The following is a 20,990-nucleotide window of genomic DNA, read 5'->3' as shown; positions in this document are numbered from 1 at the left end:
CTAAAGTTGTTAGGTCAACGAATAATAAATTGGTGTTATAAAACTTGGGAACAGGTGTAATAAACACCCCTATGTCCCCTCCCTCCCTTGAAATAAATGCTTACCTTAAATAATATAAGATCTGAAGATTCCGACTCTTGACGGTTGGAACTGAAATATAAAAATATTATTTAAACAAGGATGACAACATCCATAAGTAGCGAATCACAAAAAAATCATGGATATGAATACAGACAAGGAGATTTAAAAAGCATTTGTTAAATCATGAATGTGTTATTGGAAGAAAAATCACGAAACCTTTATAATTTATTTTTTTAATTTTTTGATATTTGTATTTTGTATAATGACTGACAGACCGACGGTATAAGTAAATTACATACAATAATTTATTTAAAAGATTATGGTCAAAAATTATATCTTAAATACAATTTAATTTTAATAATTTCTTTATATTCTAAAGTGATAAGAAGTGTGTTTGTCTAAAGTTCAATTAGATATCGTAAACAATATATGGTACTGAGAAGTAAATCCTACCCCTCCACTCCCAAAAATAACTGAAGGTACCCTTAAGACCATTTACAAACAGTCAGACAGATAGATATCCTGTTACTTTATTATAAGGATAAGTTAAAGCAAGATAAGATGGAATAAAAAGACAAGGATAATATTTTAAGGTAAAAACTGTAAAGTTATAAATGAAGAGTGTGAGAAAAACCGTCAAACTTTTTTATCTTATTAGGTTTTCCTAGAAAATATAAATGAACAGGGGAGGTGTGTAGAAATATTCTCAGACAGATATTGAAATAAAAAGCTACAAGATACATCTAGTATATGTATCTTTAGGTTCTACATATATGTAGATGAGTATTAGATAAATAGATATATAGCTGGATACATAGTTATATAAAGGTTACAAAGGAAAAAAAGTATAGATAGATTTGTAAGTGGGTAGATAGATTTATAGATATATATTTAGATAGATTGAACAAATGGAAAAAGTACATAAAGATAGGTTGATTGATATATTCTTAAGTGGATAGATAGATTGCTATATAGATACGTAAGTGGGTAATTAACTATCAGTCACAAGGACATCCAAGCTTTTTATTAAGCCATTAATAAGAGGGTTTTTTAAGTTTAAGGGGTGTAAGCATCCCTTTACCTCCCTATCCCCCTTGGACCTTTTTTGGACATCTTTGATATATATATATATCCTGGGCCGGAGCCGCCATATTTTGCTAGCGCTGGAGCCAGAGACGTTATTTTCAGAGCGGCTCCGGCTCCGGGGATGGCTAAAAAAATATCTGGAAGAAAAAAAATTATATATCTTTATAATTTGGAAACCCTTTTAAGTGTTTTAGGTTTATTTTTCTCAAAAATTGAACTTTTAAAACATTCAAAAGTCAAATTAGACTTGGACATTTTTTGAGTTTTTCTCGATTTTAGGTAGAAGCCGGAGTGCGGAGACTAAGTCGTAACAAAATCAAACGGCTCCGCATCCCTACAATCCAGGTACCTTTAGGGATAAGACAGTAAACGATAAATTAATGCTTAGTAGTAATACAGTCTTTGGTATACTTAAAGAAACTGCACTATACAATGCATATTATGCTTCAGTAAAAATGAATAATAAAAATATGGCTCAATAACCGCCTGTAAACCTCAGGGAAATCAACCTTTTGAAATTTTACAAATCAGCTGAAAGTCTAAGCGTGACCTAAATATAGCAATCCATTTTTTCAAAAAAAAAGTTTCAAAGCATTCAAACGGGTATAAATTTTAGGCTTAGTCGCGGCTGGCGTGCGGATGCCGAGCCTTGGAAAAAAGTACCAGCAGTTTCATAAAGAAAAAAATATAAAATAGATAATTTTTAGCATAAATAGGGCTTCAATATATTGTGTTTATTTTTTCCAAAAAGCTTTTATAGAAAAATTATTGCAAATGGACTTTGTACTTCATAATGTCTGTTTGTCTGTCTCTAAGTCTTAAGAAGAAATATGAATTTCCCGTATGCTATTAAAATTTTAAAATTCAATCTGAAGATTCTCATGGTAATTGGGCATCTAAGTTTTTTGTTGTTATTTAGCCTTTTTCACTTTTTTAAACAAGTGTACATTCTAATTCTACTAGGACTCAATAATTATTCTTTTTACTTTGTTATCTTAATTAACTTTTAATAGTCACAATAAATTATAGTTACTATACATTAATTAGCATTAATACGATTATATTAGGTAATTACTACCAGGGAGGAAGGGGACATTGGGCTCTTTATTACACTAGTCCCCAAAGTTTTATAAGAAAGTTTTTCTACTTGTTGGCTTAATAATTTCTGGGAATTTTATTTGATTGTCTAAACGTTTCAACCAAGTGTAATCTACAAAAGAGGTAATTTTGTGTATCATCATTGGAGATACTAATCAATTTATCTGTCATTGTCTTATCCCTTTAGATCCCTGAATTACTACATAATAAAGGATATACAGTAATAGGTAAATTAAAAATAAATCTTGTTCATTTATTAAATTTGTAATCTAATGTAATTTTAAAAGCGAAGCTTTTCTATAATTAGAGTCAGTCCGTACGTTCGTAATGGTTAGCTCTTTTCGTTAATTTAGGCAATATACATTTATATTCTGAGTATTCAGTTCAGACACTCTACAAGTATTAAAGTTCGCTTGTCCTACCGTTTTAGAGCTTCGTTTTTATGGATGTTGTCATGCTTGTTAGCTAAGACTTAGAAAGAAAAAAAAACGGCTGACCTCTAAAAGCCTTTTATGAACTGGGCTTTTTTTTCTATACATATTTTTAAGATATCAAACGTAGGTAACAATATAAAGATAATTAATATTTTAGTCTTTCTTTAATAATCCACCTTTTCTATAAGTAAAACAAACTTTTAGAATTAAATAAAATATATTTTTTCCAGCATGACTTAGAAGATCCGGTCTTCAGTCATACCGAAAAATCATGTATCGTATTACAAACAATTTTCCACGAATGTTTAAATAAAACCATATATTTTACACCAGTTTTGTAAGCCTTTGCTTTCATTTTATTATCTGCGGAAAAAAATAACTATTACAAAGAGGGAGGTCATTTTCTAGTAAATCCCGTAAAGGTGTGTGTTATAAGGCCTAAAAATAGTAGTAGAACGATAAGGTGCTCTATATATTTGTATTTCCTATTGAATAGAACAATAGGGAAATTTTTTTTTTTTTTTTGATAACCGTACCTGGAAAATCTTTAAAAAATACGAAATTTCTATCAAACGCTTTGTTTGGCTCAAACTGACAAAAATTAAAAAAAAATATAATTATAATAATAATGTTTTCTATATGTACAAGGTAAAGGTTAAGAACAATCTATACCATTAAACAAAGGAAGAAGTCATTCTTTACAGGTTAATTTATTATAATTATATTTTTTTTTTGTGTCAGTTTGAGCCAAACAAAGCGTTTGATAGAAATTTCTTATTTTTTAAAGATATTCCAGGTACGGTTATCAAAAAAAAAAAAAAAATTTCTTCCCTATTGTTCTATTCAATAGGAAATACAAATATATAGAGCACCTTATCGTTCTACTACTATTTTTAGGCCTTATAACACACACCTTTACGGGATTTACTAGAAAATGACCTCATTCTTTAATACACATTACTAAATCTATTTTAGAGATATCAACTGCTTACCTAATAACACAAGATGAAACAGGACACTTTTCTTTCAGGAAAACACCTCTACCAGGCTTTATACCTAAACAAAGTTATTAAATTAGCTGCGAAGCTACTTTAAAGATGATGTAAGACACGTACGTCCTTCTTTCTATATGCAAATTAAAATCATTTTCTCAGTTGCTATGGACGCTAAGTGTATCTGTCCGTCTGTAGTTTTTTTTATAATTTTTTTCGACTAAAATTGAATATCCTTAAGGCCCCTAAGAGGCCTCTAGGGGTAAAGACACCAGTTTCAGAATAATACAACATTGGTAGGCAGTTCTAGTCCTTGACTGTTTTTAATATGTTTTTTTATCTTAGATATTATTTAATACCTATATTTGCTTTAACTTGTATTACACAAGAACTTTTAATCTTAAATATATATTATTTCAAACCTATTTTGAAGTTGTTCTTTAAGGAATAGATCTATAATATAGATGTATATACAGACAACTACCTCCCTACACTTTTCAATGACCTTTTTCGTCTGCTTCTAAATTATTTTCTGCTACTTGGCTGTGTTAATATAGGCGACACTATTGGTTGATTTTCAATGACCCAATAAAAAGGTTGCACAAGGCGGTTGCGATGGGGAGATACAGTTATTTCAACCTTTCTCCCTCTAGTGTTTTACTCTAATCTTTTAGGGAAAAGAAGGCTCCTAATCCAAAGTGTGTTTGTGTAGGGGTTGGGATTTTTTTGTGGTGAGGGAGGGGGGTAACTTACCTCCCCAAGAAGAGGCCCCATTCCACAGAAGAATTTTCTTGAGTGGCGTTTTTGTTGGTTCATCTTCTTCTTCGGGGCTAGTTTCAGGAATATACATCAATTGTTCTAAAATTAGATAGATAGATAGAAAGGTGGATAGATAGATAGATTGATTGATATATATATATATATAGATAGCTAGTTAGTTAGTTATATAGGTAGTTAAGTAGATTGATAGATAGACAGATAGACAGATAGATAGATAGATAAATAGATAGATACTACTTTGTTAAATAGGATACTAGCATAGTTCACTGTTATACTCAACCCACCAAATAAACTGATAAAAAGCTTGATTTATTCCTATTATATTTTTTCTTACAGAGGAAGCTAGGATGTATGTAAATCAAAACTTTGTTAAAATTTATTCTAAAATATTAAAATTCAAGATATGTAGAAGTAACAGTTTTTACCATGTAACGAAATATCTAAGATTTTAGATAAAGTTGAAATCAGTTTGCTTTATGTATTTTTATATTTATTTAAAAACAACATGATGATAAACAAACTTACCCCTTGTAAATTCAAATTATTAGTTAAGGTTTCGGAACCAACAAATCAAAATTCAATAAAAGTACTCAAAGTTTTAAGCCATTGATTAAGATACCGTTTTTATAAGGCTTTGAGTATCATTGTAATTTACAGTCCAGTGTCCTCACCCTCCATGATTTTCGAAGATTTTTGAAGCTAGCTGTAATGCGGGAACCTCTAATATGAACCCTGCTCATATATTATTAGTTTTAAAGTTACAGGGATATAACAATGAAGGAATAAATAAATCTCCCCCCAAACCCCTATTATTAATAACTGAACCCTTAGTTCTGTAGCTGGTGATTTTTAGGGAAAATAAAGGAATGAAAATTAATTTAATCACTATTAACCCTAGGAGGGAGGGGACTTTGGGCTTCTGTTTATTACTCTAGTCCCCAAAGTTTTATAATAACGTTTTCATTTTCGTTGGATGAACAAATTTGGGGACTTTTGATTAGTTGGTTGATTAAGTTAACTGTCCAAACGTTTCAACCAATAATTGTAATCGACAGAAGGGCTAATTTGGTATGTACATCAATTTATCGGCAATTGCCTTATTATTTGAATTTTTAATTGGTTGGTTCATAAACTTAAGAGTACAAACGTTTCAACCAATATTTGTAATCTACGGGATGGTTATTTTTGCTTATCATTATTGGGAATGAAAATCTATTTATCAGCCATTGTCTTATCCCTTTAGATCTATGACATTACCCCCTCCCTTAGATCCCTGAATTAGTTGATGTACTGAATTTTAATGATGGAATAATAATTCTTTCAAGATATTGTATATCTTGAATTACAATAGCATAAGATAAAGATACAAATTTTGATAATAAAATTTAGAAATACACGTAATAGTTTTTTAAAATTTATGTGTTGTTTTTAATAATCATATTTTTAGCTATATTGGTAAGGTTAGATAGAGCCATAAAGATATCGATATATACTTTCTGGATATATACCTAATAGTATCTCTTAATGGCGGGATTTTCCTCGATTTTTTGATGATCATCTATAGAATCCAAAGCATCAGCCGCATGTAATGGGATGCGATAATCTAACACCTAAGGGTAACATCCAATAGACAACCAACCCTTTGATTGCACGACCTTTGTCTGAGAAGTCCTTCCTGTGCTTGTTAATTAGTTGCGTCTGTTTATAGGCCAAGGTATTCTCCCTACTCATAATTATGTGGCGCACCAGCCATAGCTGCGGTATGGACCATTTTATCGTCTTTAGTAATGACGCGGTTGCGAAGATTCGAATCAATCACCTCCCCCAACGACGATCGGATGCGCTACATAAGTGTTGAGCCACGGGCGCGGGTTTTTAGATAGATAGACAGATAAACATAAAAAATAGCTTAATACCTGGAATTCTATCTCCAGAAAGTTCTTCAGGCCACACTGGTAAAGTTAAATAGACAGATAGATTGATAGTTAGCGTTATAGATATATAGACATATAGTCTTTTAGGATTGATAGGCAGATAAACATAAAGTTCTTCAGGCCACACTGGTAAAGTTTAATAGACAAAATATAAAGTAATAGATAGATAGATCAATAGAAAGATTAACAAATAGTTTTGTAGATAGATAGATAGATAAACATTAAAAAATAACCTCATACCTGGAATTCTATCTCCAGAAAGTTCTTCAGGCCACACTGGTAATGGTTCAGAGTCTAATTAGGCATAATAATATTTTATCAAAAAAACTAGCCATGAATGAAATTGTAGCTCATTTTAAGATTACTTTAATGTTAATTTAAAAATATTCCATCTATAAACTAAAAGATATTTACAAGATTTACATATAATACATAACAGTCTTACAGATATACTAACAGGCAGAAAGACAGGAGGAATCCTAAGCTTTACAGAACACGCATTGCATTTTATTTTTTTTGTGAGAAAAAAAGGATCTTTAATGATAAGACAAAGGACGAAAAAATTTATGTACATTCCCAATGATGACAACAAAATTACTCATCTGTGAATTAAAAGTATTGGTGAAAACTTTGAACACTGCTGTTTTCTTAACCAAACAATAATGATTAAACAATAGTCCTCAAAGAGTTTAATCTAACATATAAAACTTTTCAAAAACTATTGGTAAAATTAATAGCCCAATGTTCCAATTTGTTATAGCTTGACTTTGCCATAGCATTTGATAACTACTTGGATGTCGCATCAGATTAGCATGTACTTTAATAAAGTGAAACTTGTAGATTAAAATAACGATAGCCCCCATTCACCCCTTTACCCCATACCATCTACTCCTATTAGATGAAAGAACTGATCAACAATAAATATTAGCAACCTTCATTCCACTGTCAATATATCTACGAATATTCTAAATCCATTTTTAGTCTTTTAGTAGCATTTTGTTTAAATAAAGTTCTTTTTAGCATTTAAATATTTCAAGTAACATTTAAATATCTTAATATTTACTAAATTTAAAATACCAAATATACTCAAAATTTTTTTTTTATTTCTCCATGACTTAAATGTTTAATGCTATCTATTACTTTTGACCATTCTTAGAAAGAGTAATTTTTGCATTACTGCAAATTTTCAAAAGTAGCATATTTTAAATGTAAAGTTTTTTAATATTTAACGTCTAGTTGTAAATATTTATGTTACGATGAGGTATTATTAAAAATCCAAGCAACTTTAACAACTCTAAAATTTCCATTTAGGCTTAACTTTGGGTACTTATATTGAATCTTAATTGGTTTGTTCTTTCTTGATGTTTAAATCTATACAAGGGGTTAATTTTGCTTATTAAAATTAATCTATTATTTTTTGTGAAGCAAAATTTAAACAATTTAGGGTGTTCAAAACATAAGTAAAATAACTTAAAAACACCAAACAATTCTGCGAAAGCAAATTTTCAAAGTCATTCGGGCAAAAGGAAGAACAGATAGATGAAAGAACAGACAACCATATGGAAGGACAGACAAACAGACATCAATTTACTTACTGGAAAAGTTACTGTTTTGCTTGACCATTGAGCAAAGAAGAAAGAATTGCAAAAGTGAATGAAATAATAATAAACTTTTACTATTCATCATAGAAAAAGTGGTCAATCAAAACTGCTAACAATAAGGGAGGGATGGAAAATTGGACTGTTTATTACACTAGTCCCATAGTTTTATAACCACGTTTTCTTTTTTGTTGGCTTAACAACTATGGGACTTTATTAAATTTTGATTAGCTGGTTAAATAAATTGAGTGTCCAAACGTTTCAACCAATTGTAAATTACAGAAGGGGTAATTTTGATAATCATCATTGGAGATGTACATCAATTTATCAGCTATTGTCTTATCTTTTTAGATTTATGGCCAAACATAAACAAATAAAAGCGCGTTTTCCTGTTTTACGACACTACCAGATGGAATAAAAAATTAATTCAATGTTTCTGTATTAAAAAAAAAATCTAATTTATTTTCCTCTTAATATCTCTAAAAATACGGCAAAACTTATAGGTACATGGTTTCCAAAAAAAAAGTTTAGTTTTCAAATAAGTTATAAAGCAGCTTTGCTAAAAAAAAAATAATGAATTTAGTGTTTTAGAGTGGGCACCATGAAAAATGCATCAGTTTCATGTCTTTGCGTTGCATTTACTCACGGATAATAAAGGATAGTAAATGAATCTTAGAAATCATATTAAATTACTTAAGAAAAAGATGCTTCTTACTTAGTTTCTAAGGAAAATAGCTTAAAACAACTTACTTAAAACAACAAAGATTCACTGAAAATTAATTCCAATTAGGACTAGCTATTCTCAAAATCTTGAGCTTTATTACATTATAAGATTGAAGAGGTCCATATTTTTATGGCCGATGATTAATGTACCCTACTCAAACTTGGGTTGGGCCGGATACTTTTTTGGCCGGATACCGGATATCCAACTGATTTCTTATGCCGGATATCCGGTTCTGGCCGGATATCTGGCCAACTTTCGATATCCGGCAATTTACCGGATATCCGGCCGGATAATTGGATATCCGGCGTCAAAAATCAGCCGGATATCATGTAACTGGATAGTTTTAATATCCGGTATCCGGCCGGATATTGAAAATGACCGGATATCCGGCCGGATAACCGGCCGGACCGGATATCCGGCCCAACCCTAACTCAAACACAGTTTTAAAATTATCCCGGGATGAAAAGGGACACAAATAAATAAATTGGTGATGTTTCATTAAAAACAAAAGTCAAAATTAATTTCTTTTATAAAAAATTCAAGATTTCAATTTCAATCTTTAAATTGTATCTTTTACTGACATTTTATCAAAATTCTTGATCAAAAAAATTACCCAAATAAGAAATTATGTTTTAAATATCCCTTTATTCGTGAAATTTTATACCATTTTGTTTTGTATGAAAAGAGAGAGGTGGGATCTTAAAAAACCTTACCCCACTGAACTTTGGAACACTCAATTGGAACACTTAATTGCTCCTTTGATTTTCCCATTTTTTTGGAACATCAAATGGGGGAAATGCGATTGTCATTCTTAAAAAAAAATTCAATTGAGAAAAATAGTGGGGCAATTTAATGTTCCAATTGAGTGTTCCAAAGTTTTCCCACTGATTATAATGTTCCAAAATGATTTTAGTAAGACAAAAGTTTTTAAGAACCCACCTCTGAACAGAACTATACAATTCTTTCAAAATATTAAGTAGCTAATTCGTTCTAAATGCTCAATGATACATTATTAATAAATAAAATGATGAAAATCAAATTTACTAGAATTTCCTAGATTGTCTTAGGCTTATCCTCTTATATAAAGTAGTAAGTTTTTTTTTTGTCTGTAACGAAGGATCTCGTTCACTGATGAACCGATATGGTTCTCCTTTACAGCGAAGCTTCTGATAGTTCCTAAGATCCAAGGTTTTAGATTATTTTATTTGTATAAATAAGTCTGGGTATATTTTTAGATTATTTTCTGCCCTTCCATATCCACTCGAATATATAGCCCCTAGATGCTAGGGGCGCAGCGGCTAGTATAAACATACAAGAATAAAAGAAACCTCTATCTTTTATGCTAGCTAAAGAAATGTTATAAGGTTTGGTCCATTATTTCAAAATGATCGTATTTATATAATATTAACAAATGATTGTTGTCATATTATCATCTTATCTTATGAATGTTTTTATGTCGACGTACTAAAAAAAAGTATCAAAATTTTGTTAATGGTTAATAGTCAATATAAGCCACCTAATTAATTTTTCGAACATTATTAGAATGTTGTTATATTGTATATAAGTAGGAACATCATATCAATGTTCAAGCATAATAAAAAACATCTTATAAGAATATAGCAATTTCAATTGGTAAATACTAAGAAGTCGAAATAAACCTACGATTCTAGGTCAATTAAACTTATTTTTAAAAGTTTTATAGGAAAAGGCTAGGGTCGAAGTCATTAGCCTAGGATAAAAAAGGGTAATATAATGTAAATTTATATAATGGTCTTTTTTCTTGTGATTTATTGACTTTGATATGAATGACAATAATTATCCTGTGTGGCCATTTTTCAAAAAGTGTTTGATGACTTCCGCATATTATGATATAAACATTGTTTTTATCCTCACATAAAAGAAACAGGATAGATTGTTATCTGTTTTTCTGTTTGTCTGTGTGTTTGTAACAAAAAAAAACCGCTTGACCGATATGGCTATCCTTTACATTAAAGCTTGTAATCATTTTTTTTTGTAAGGGGTAACTCAATCCTTGCTACTGGAGTAAAACTTATACCCAACCCATTAACTACTTTCTTCTTCAAATTTTAAATCGATAGTATCTTATAAACAAACGTTATCAGTATGTTTATCTGTCTTCAAATCCAATAAGATGTTGTGAACAACTGGACCGATCGTTTCAAAATGTTAGTAAATGCTTTGTCGGTTTTACAGAGTGGGTATACTACACGAGAAAATACTGAGAAAATTAAACCCAAGTAAATTCTTAAAGACAAAAAGAAAAGGTGTTAATTAAACGGATGTTAAGGTACAGCGTTTTCAAAAGGCTTGATAATGTATTAGGTTCATTTATTATAAATCTTTAACATTGAAATCAGTAGTTAATTTCCCTACTTTACAAGAGAATATTTTAAAATTCTAAAGTAAAGTTAGAGTAAAATATATCTAGTCAAAATATCACCCTTAAATAAAAAGTAGGATATTTTATGTTTGAAACTTAAAGATCCCAGAAAATACTGGTCCTAATTGGTTGCACTTTTCAGGAAGGTTTATATTTTAGGTTGGTTTTAGGATATTTCATGACCGACTACAATTAGTTAATATACAAAGAATATTAGTGTTGTCTACATTGAAGAAAAATAATCATTCGAAGTGCCTTTAATTATTACAGTTTGCTAAATTATACTAGGAATCACCAAATATGTAAGGGAAAACGTGTTACTATCAACCTTTTATTATATTAGCGGATATGCCCCCTAGAGGCCTCTAGGGGCCCTTGCGGAGGAGGGAGTTGAATTTAATAACCCAATGCTTTATTTTAGATTTAAATAGAAAAAGTAAAATAAATTTTTTTTAAGGTGGAAAGCTTTTTTCTACACACCCCAAAATAGTCATAGACATTCCCAGAACCTTTGAGAAGCTACCCTGTGAAAGAGGATACTTTCAGTTCAGCGGTTAGCGATATCCTTCGGTACAAACAAACAAATAAACAAACATACAGACATCCTGTTACTTTATTATAAGGATACAGACGATCAGAACTATACGTTAATATAAAAAAAACAGCCAAGCTATTTAGTTACTTGATAAAATATTATTCCTCGGTGGGGGAAGAGAGAGCCACCCTTCATATACCATGCTCGACTCTGAAATAGATAGATAGATAGATAGATAGAAATATAGATAAATAGATATTAAGAGAACCACCCTTCATATATATTATGCTCGACTCTGAAATAGATAGATAGATAGACAAATAGATAGATAGATAGATGGATGGATAGATAGATAGATAGTTAGATAAATAGATGTAGAAAAAGCCACGCTTCATATAGACTCTGAAATAGATAGATAGATAGATTACAATTAGTGGTTGAAACGTTTGGATAATCCACTAAACGAACCAACCAATCAAAATTCAATAAAAGGCCCAAAGATTGTTAAGCCAACAAATAAGAAAACGTTATTTTAAGACTTTGGGGACTAGCGTAATAAAAAGCCAAATGTCTCTTCCCTCCCTTTAAAAACCTAACAAAATAAACCTATTAAAACAATAATCATGAAAAGTTTTTAATCTATACGACGATTCTAACATGCCTGAAAATCACAGATACTTAAGAACCAACACCAAATGAAGAATAGCATCGCCTAACAGAAATATTAATTAATTATATGCCTGAAAAAAATCCAATGCTGATTCTAGGGTCTTTTTCAATCACAAAAATAACATGATAAAACTACCCTTGGACAAACTTTTATCAGTAACGCAGCAACTCTTTAACTAAGGGTTGTATGTTTGTCAGAAAAAATGTAAAAAACGGTTACATACTTCTATATAATTAACTTCGCCTCACGAGTTTATGTGACCCCCCCCCCCCTTACATTTATATATATTTTTATGGGGTTTTGAAAAATTAATGTCTTTCCCATTAGAAATTGTACCTAAAAATTTTTGGTTATTAGACCTACAACATAAACTTTAATTATAGTTTGAACATTACATTTACTAAAGATGTAATAAGATTTTTCAGCATGGCTTCAAAATTGATTAATATTCGCTGGATTACAAACGGTAAAGCAAAATATTACAGACAATTTTCCACGAATATCGAATAAAAATCAGAAGTTTAGATTCAGTTTTGTTATCCGAAGGACTGGGTGTTAAATCTTTTATGTTAATATCCGTAAAAAGCTGTCTATGATACAAAGCGATAAATAACTAGTCAATACTTACGGTGCTAACAATTTATTGTTATTTTCAAAATCATAATTATTTTTGCTTTGCTACCTATGAACATAATTGTCCATGTTTTCAACTAATATTTACAAATTAGAGAGAAGGGAAAACTTTATCAATCAGTTAATGGCCCTTCTCCTTTTTTTCTTTCTCTCTTTTGTAATACTAACTTTACCCCTTTTTTGGCCATTTATGTTTTTCTTTTGTAGATTTATAACTTTTTCTTAGTATAAATTCAACACAACAAACCAAATATAAAGATTAATCATTAAGCGATTAAATTCATGTATCTAAAGGGAAATTACAATAGCCGATACATTTATGTACAATCCCAATAATGATACACAAAATTACTCCTTTCAATGAACCAACCAATCACAATTTTATTAAAGCCCTTGACGTTGTTAAGCCAACGAATAAAAAACGTTATTATAAAACTTTGGGGACTAGTGTATTAACAGCCTCCCTCCCTCATTAAACAAACCTAGTTAATTACCTAGTAAGTTCGGGGTTCTCATTCAATTTTTAAACATCATATAGAGAACCCAAGGGTATTATCCGCTTTTAACCAACCAATCCCTTGTATTGAAAGATCTTTGTCTGAAAGTCATAATCGTGAATTTTAGCAAATAATCTGTTTGTAGGAAAAGGCATTCCCCTTACTCTTTTTAAAAATGTCACGCGCTAAACATAACAGCATTAGATACCATTTGTAACATCATTTCTTAAAAGTCAAAAATGTCCTTTCAATATCTTTAGGCTGGTTTTCTGCTATTTTGTTTGAATGTTATCGTATGGTAACTAAGACAAAAGTTTCACACAAACTTGTGTTTACATTTTTACATCAAACTTATTATTGGGGGTATACCAGGAAGTGAAGGGACAGTGGACTGTAAATTAAACTGGTAATACGATGCTATACATAATTTTTCAGTAAGGCTGAGAAACGGTTCTAATCAATCGGATAAAATTCAGTTTCAAAGCCATACTAAAAAAGTAAAGAAAAAGTTTCTATGGCAAATAAACTAGAGTAAAATTAGTTTAATTGAAGTATGAACTTTATTAAAAGTTGACAAAGAACAATTTTTTTTGGGGTTCAATTACTTGAAAGTTCTTTCCCACAAGTGTCAGTCGAGCATTGACATTCTCTCACCACTCATTCAATTTTAAATTATATTGTAGAGAGATGAGAGAATGGAGAGATATTTTTTTCTATTGTATGATAAAAGATTTTAACAAAAACGAAATAAATTAGAAAAAATCACGAAACCTATATGTCATTTTAAGCTGCCATTGCAGGGGCACAATGAAGTTTCATCTGCAAACCAAACGTCATTTTAGATTTTAGATTTATGTTGGCTATACCTTATTCATGGTATGATATCTGCGTGGTAGATAAACCCTGCAGGGCTACCAAATACCTATTCTAACCCTACCTAATGTAAAAACAAACAAACAAAAATTTTCAAAATGAGGAGAATGGATTCGGTGATCAAAAAAGAACTTTGCGGGAAAGCACCTACTTTAGTTATTTTGTTACTTTAAAAGAAAAATGTTTATTGTAGCTGCACTAATTGTGGATATTACACTTGTTACTTAGTGTTATCTTCATTAAAAATTATATGTTTTCCAGTAAAACGGATTATTTTATGCTGGATTAAAACCAGTTCTTCAACAGTATAGCATCTTATTACAATTTTCCACGAATATTGAAATAAATAATAATCATAAAATAGCCCAGGCCTTAGAATCCCACATGTCTCACAAAACTGTTCTTAATTATATTTTTTACTTTAATATCTGAGAAAAGCTGTCTATAAATAACTTAAAACAAAGTCTTTTTCTAAACACTCTTAACTTTGTGTCAGTGATGTAGTGTCAGGGATAGAAAACTTAAAGAAAAACGCTCCACCAAGTAAAAACAATTAGTTCAAACATATGGATGTATTAGTCCAGTAAGATCTTTAAATTGCTGGACCGTTCTAGCAAACTTAAAATATCTTGCTATTTATAGGCTTTTTCTCAAAAGAGAAGGTAGAAGGAATAAAACCCATTTCCCCAAAAATATCTTTTGCACGTTTGAAAACTAAACATCAACTATTTTTGTCAGATCCCTATTGCTGCTAACAGTATAGTTATTCATTGTATTGTAACAGCTTTCCTCGGATTTAAAATTGTACAATTATAAGATCAAAACCAGTTTTGTTAGACCCAAGATGCCGAAGGCACGGGCTAACAAAACTGGTTTTAATATCATGATTGTACATTTTTATAATCGTAGAAAACTGGATGCAATACGATATATGCTTTTTCATTGTCAGTTTCGAAGCCATACTGTAAAAATGATCCTCACCTCTGGATCTGGTAGCACAGTATCATCCTTCCCCAACAGGGTTCTCCTATAAAATATATATAGATAGATAGATAGATAGATAGATAGATAGATAGATAGATAGATAGATAGATAGATAGATAGATAGATAGATAGATAGATAGATAGATAGATAGATAGATAGATAGATAGATAGATAGATAGATAGATAGATAGATAGATATATAGATAGATAGATAGATAGATAGATAGATAGATAGATAGATAGATAGATAGATAGATAGATAGATAGATAGATAGATAGATAGTTAGATAGATAGATATAGATAGTTGGATAGATATAGATATATAGATAGACATAGATAGATAGATAGATAGATAGTTATATATATAAATAGATAGATAGATAGATATACCTGTCTAGATGTAGGGGTGGTCTAGTTTTCTTAGAGTACACGACGGTGGCTGCATTATTATATAGATAGATTTAAATAGTTATATATAAATAGATAGATAGATAGATATACCTGTCTAGATGTAGGGGTGGTCTAGTTTTCTTAGAGTACACGACGGTGGCTTCATTGCTGGCGGTTTTACCCGTACTTGTACTCAATAATGTAACTGAAAAAAATATTATTTTAAGAAAAAAAGGTTCAAATATTTCTTACTACTAAATTAGAATCATAAAATAAAATTATCAAAGTATTCAACTGAAATAGTAATTTGTTGTCCAATTTTTTTTAGAAATATTAAAATTCTACAAAAAAAATCTAAAAAATACTTGTAGTCATATTTCCTTGCAGATAAATCCAAGCCTTTAATTTTTAGGGGGGTAAAATTAGAGGTTTCACAGGTTTGAGAGGGATAATCTAATGATTTTTTAAAAATTTTGGAGGGGTAAAATAAGGGGTTTTAAAATTTTAGAAAAATAAAATTAAACACACTTTAACCACATCCTAGGACGTCTATATATTCATAAGGAAAAAAACTGCTAATCTACAAAAATAACAAACAAACAAAATAAAACTAAATGAAAACCTGTCTCAGTGGGTTCTGTTTTTTCATCTGATTGGGAGGGTTTAAGGTTAGGTTTTACTTCTGTCGCTTTTCCTAGATATATAGATAGATAGTTAAATAATTAGATGTTTTATCATCTGATTAAGAGTTGATTTGGGTTTAAATTACTTCTGTAGCTTTCCCGATATTTATATAAATGTAGGGATAGATAATTCAATAGAAGATTTTAAATTTTAATTTGGAAAGTTTACTTTATTTTCTTCAAATGGTGGCAGTTCAGTTCAGTATAATACATCGTGAAGTATCTTTAATTAATCCAAAAAAATATTTCACCTGAATGAATATTTGACTGTCCTGTTAGCTTTCTACTTAAATTCTCCTAAAAATAAAAAATAAAGGTGATATAGAATAATTAATAATTTAGGTACAAGCGGTTACGCTCCTAGATGCCTTTAAGGGTTCTTGTGGTAGGTGGGAAAAGAAGTCGGACCCCCAACCCCCATTTTCTATTGTAGTTTTAAAAAGAAAAAGGTCTGCACCCTTGTAGGAAGGGAAGTCCAGTAAGTAAAGTGGCATTAATTGGCGATTTCTCTTGGAATGATGGTAGTACCCTTTCCCAAGAAAGTCATAAACCTGGACCAGGAGAAACTTCATTGTAAAGGAGAACCATATCGGTTCAGTAGTTAGCTAGATCCTTCACACAAACACACAGATATTGATGTTATTAAGAAAGATCAAGTAACATTTTTACAAAACCAAACCAAAAATTTCTAGTGTTTTGCATGTATGTAAAGTAAGATCTAGCAAACGGCTTGACCAATCATTCAACGAATCCTAGGAATGTTGAGTATTAAGTTTTCTGGGAAGTTTTGATAAAGGTTACTAAACTGAACAAAAACTCTTTTTCTGTCTATTTTTTGTTGTTTTAATTTAAGATTTTGTAATTTATTATGATTTTATTCTATCATGCCGGAATTGATTTTAGTTTTATAGACAATAAAAACGGTAGACTTATTGCAAATAAATTTTGCCATAAATTCTTGCCAACTGGAATAGTTATTTGTCGCATCGTATTATAGACATTTTTCAGCGGATATTAAAATAAAATATCAAGCCCGGGCCTATGGCACCTCAGGGCTAACAAAACTGGTATTGATTTTATGATTTTCATTTCAATATTCGTAGAGTATTGTCTGTAATACGATGCGTACATGATTTTTCAATATGGCTGAGAACCATTTTAATCCAGTGGACATTAATTGGTCTCGATGCCATACTGGAAATTAAATCATGTTTCTTCAGCAAAAAAAAAATCTACCTATGAAAAATTGCTAACAATTTCATAAAAACACTATGATTTTTATACCAATAAAATATGCACTTTCTAAGCCATTAATCAAAGATATTTGTAATGTAAAGGTAATACGAATTATACAAGAGTAAGATTCGAAGAGTATTAGGACATAAAGGTTGCCACTCTACAATTCATTATCTCTATTGTCGATGTTGAAAGATGAAATTTACTGCCAAGTCATTTTCTAAAGTCTAGATATTGAATTAGTTATTATTTACAGTGTTCACCAAAAACAGGGAAAATTAATTTCATCGTTTCTGGTTGTAAGTTGAGGAATAAAACGTCAGAAAAATCATAAGAAAGACACTGGGTGATAAAATGCTGCACATCTCATTTGATTATCAACTTAAATTATCCCTTTTGATAAGTTTGGACACTGCTATTTCTACAAGAATATCTAAAAAAAAGGTTTTAAAGCCAATGAGTTGAAAAATTGGTTGTATAAGCTAAACGGTTGGCTTGGTTATTAGTTATTCATGAACCCTATACAATGGATTATTTCCAGGAATCTCAAGGACAATGGACAATAAAAGGATGTACAATCTCAATCTTTTGTAGATTTAAATGATTGCTTAAAAAATTAGAAATCTTATCTTATAAGCGATTGGTTTATGTAACTTTTGAAACCTGTATATTTTTCAGTCGGATGACCCCTCCCAAATTCTTCGATGTAATATATTGTAAGCTTGACTTTATTAAAGCGTTTGATACATTTTCATTTATCTATCTATAACCTAAAATATAAAGTTGTAAACTCCGAGCTGAGCCAAAGATCAAGTTTCCTTTTATGGCCCCTGCCACTAGTCATCATACAATGTAGGATAATTTTAGGATTACTTCAGCTCATTGTTATAACCCAGAGAGAGAGAGGGGACAATAACCTGTTTATTACACTTGTCCCCAAAGTTTTATAATAAAGTTTTCTTATTCGTTGGCTTAACACCTTTGGGACTTCAATGAATTTTGATTGATTGTTTCATTAAGCTAAGTGTTCAAACGTTTTAACCACTAATTGTATTCTACAGAAGGGCAATATTGTGTATTATCATTGGGGATTTACATCAATTAATAGGCCATTGTCTTATCCCTTTAGATTCCTGATTATAACCTATTTATAAAAAAGCTTTTAAATAATCCAAATCCAAAAGAAAAGCTCTGCTAGAGTAAACAAAATTTGTCTTTTCCACTTAAAAATTGTTATTTAGCTGTTGTAAAAAAAAAATATTTTTTGTTGTTTCATTTTAACACAACCTTTCACTTCATTTTACATCTCCATATACCTTTGATATAAAAACTTTTTAGATATAGAAATATGCATTTTTGACACCTACAAACTTTAGTTTTGAATATGATAGTTTTCTATCTGTGTACATACTCAGTACTTTTATTCAAATAATAATCAAAAGCAATTCAAGGATACTTCTATGGCTTTGAAACTAAATCCTGAAGCAACTGGAGTTACAAAAGCAAAGCATTTTGGATTTAGACATGTTCTGTCTATTTAAAACGTTGTATGATGATTAATATTACCATTAGGCATAATATTAATTACTGGAAAACTGTTTAAATATGTTTATTCTTAACTTTTTATTATCATACTTAAACATATAAAGGGTGTGCAAAAAAAATGCGGAATTTTTTAAAATTGAAATTGCGCGGCTTGTGTTAATATTAGAAAAATGTTATGCATATCGTTAGAACCGCTATGAACTCTATTTTTTGGAAATATAAGAACGGATCCAGTGCTACGTATAGTTTAGGAGCTACGTGTTAAAATGTCCCAACTGACGTAAAACTTGACTTGCGAGTAAATTTTAAAATATAACTAAAAATTAGAGAAGATATTTTGCAAAAATTGATGCGTACGTTTTTAAATTTCAAATTGCGCGGCTTCTGTTAATAGTAGAAAAATGTTACGCATACCGTTAGAACCGCTATGAACTGTATTTTTTTTGGAAATATAAGAACGGTTCCTGTGCTACAAATAATCTAGGAGCTAGGTGGTAAAATTCCTAAAATTTACTCGCAAGTCAAATTTTAAGTCAGTTGGGACGTTTTAACATATAGCTCCTAAACCATACGTAGCAGATGGATCGTTCTTATATTTCTAAAATATAGACTTCTTAGCGGTTCTAACGATATGCATAACATTTTTCTACTATTAACACAAGCCGCGCAATTTAAATTTTAAAAAAGTCCGCATTTTTTTTGCACACCCTTTAGCATCGAAATGATTTGATTTTTGAGTTGGTAATTTATAGGATAATTAGGAACACTTGCCAGAAAACAATTGCATTAAATAACTTGTTCTGTTATATTTTTTGGTTTATTTTATCCTTGTTTCAAATTCAACTTCAATATGAAAACACAAAAGAATGAATGCTTATCTATAAAGAAAGCCACTAAAAGTGTCTATATCAGACAAGATTTATTTCCCTGCATTTTTGGATTTCACAAAAGCCTTTGACACTATACAATTTAGCTTTATAGCATCAAAGATATTGTGCTAAAACCAGGGTTTAGGATCATAAGTTTTATACAGAATAATAAGGAAATATATGGCGTATTATTTTTAAAGTATTAGAATATGATTTTGGTATCAACACCCCCCCCCCCCCCCCGGCTTTTCATCAAAATAAAGAAATATTTAGTGGGAGAAAGGTGTTTTTGATACTTCTATATTAGCCTACTAGGCAAATCAAAAGACAAATTTTATTTTAAAAAGAACTAACTTGTCCCAAAAAATTTCTAATTACTGTTTTTTCTCCAATTAGACATCTGAAATCATTTGTTTATTCCTCTTATTAGAATTACACACGCTTTTTAATTTCTATAATTTTTGGCAGAAATGGATCCTTACCACTGCAAGTCTGAACCACTTGTAATGATTTATGGCAATTTTGAGTAGGTAGGTATTTACTTTAGAAATCATATATTTTAGAATAGGCAGAATATTTTTCCTGTTTTTTGGTATGTGGTACTTTTTGCTAAATTAAATAAAATAGATTTCTATTCAATTATTTATAGTTAAGCACACTTTGTAATATTTATGAAGAATTAAATCAAGTATAAAACCATTTAAAACTATGCATTAAGACGTCCCAACATTATTCTTGACAGACAAACCGACGGATTCTTCAACTTATTTGTAATTTAATCTTTGCTATTAAAATGTAATTAATGCTGGTATATATTGTACAGTATTTTACATATATACAATATTTGCATGCCTATAATGTGCAAATAACGAGTGTTTTTAACTTTGAGCAAATAAAATGTTTCTTTCTGCTGTTAAATCAGTAGTATGCCATTGATTAGGTTGG

At 30.2% G+C, this 20,990-nt stretch overlaps 1 protein-coding gene across 2 annotated transcripts in view; it reads right to left on the bottom strand.

The window, feature by feature from the left end:
- The window catches only part of LOC145333436 (glycoprotein 3-alpha-L-fucosyltransferase A-like), a 73,853-nt gene that overhangs the window by 23,841 nt on the left and 29,022 nt on the right, over positions 1 to 20,990 (bottom strand). Inside the window, exons 4-12 of one of the 2 annotated variants that reach the window (XM_080178579.1) lie at positions 16,647 to 16,692; positions 16,335 to 16,406; positions 15,824 to 15,917; positions 15,318 to 15,363; positions 11,830 to 11,873; positions 6,646 to 6,701; positions 4,445 to 4,549; positions 3,692 to 3,755; positions 105 to 150 (exon numbers count right to left, since the gene is read on the bottom strand). In XM_080178579.1, the coding sequence (XP_080034705.1) occupies positions 105 to 150; positions 3,692 to 3,755; positions 4,445 to 4,549; positions 6,646 to 6,701; positions 11,830 to 11,873; positions 15,318 to 15,363; positions 15,824 to 15,917; positions 16,335 to 16,406; positions 16,647 to 16,692 (573 nt within the window). The remainder of the gene's footprint in view (positions 1 to 104; positions 151 to 3,691; positions 3,756 to 4,444; positions 4,550 to 6,645; positions 6,702 to 11,829; positions 11,874 to 15,317; positions 15,364 to 15,823; positions 15,918 to 16,334; positions 16,407 to 16,646; positions 16,693 to 20,990) is intronic. The other variant, XM_080178580.1, reaches the window with a different exon arrangement.

This window comes from Acartia tonsa, chromosome 12 (genome assembly GCF_053477335.1).
Source record: "Acartia tonsa isolate MP-2025a chromosome 12, ASM5347733v1, whole genome shotgun sequence".
Classification (NCBI taxonomy): Eukaryota; Metazoa; Arthropoda; class Copepoda; order Calanoida; family Acartiidae; genus Acartia; species Acartia tonsa.
Note: the sequence above shows the minus strand (reverse complement) of the source record. Positions and strands in the feature narration are given on the sequence as shown.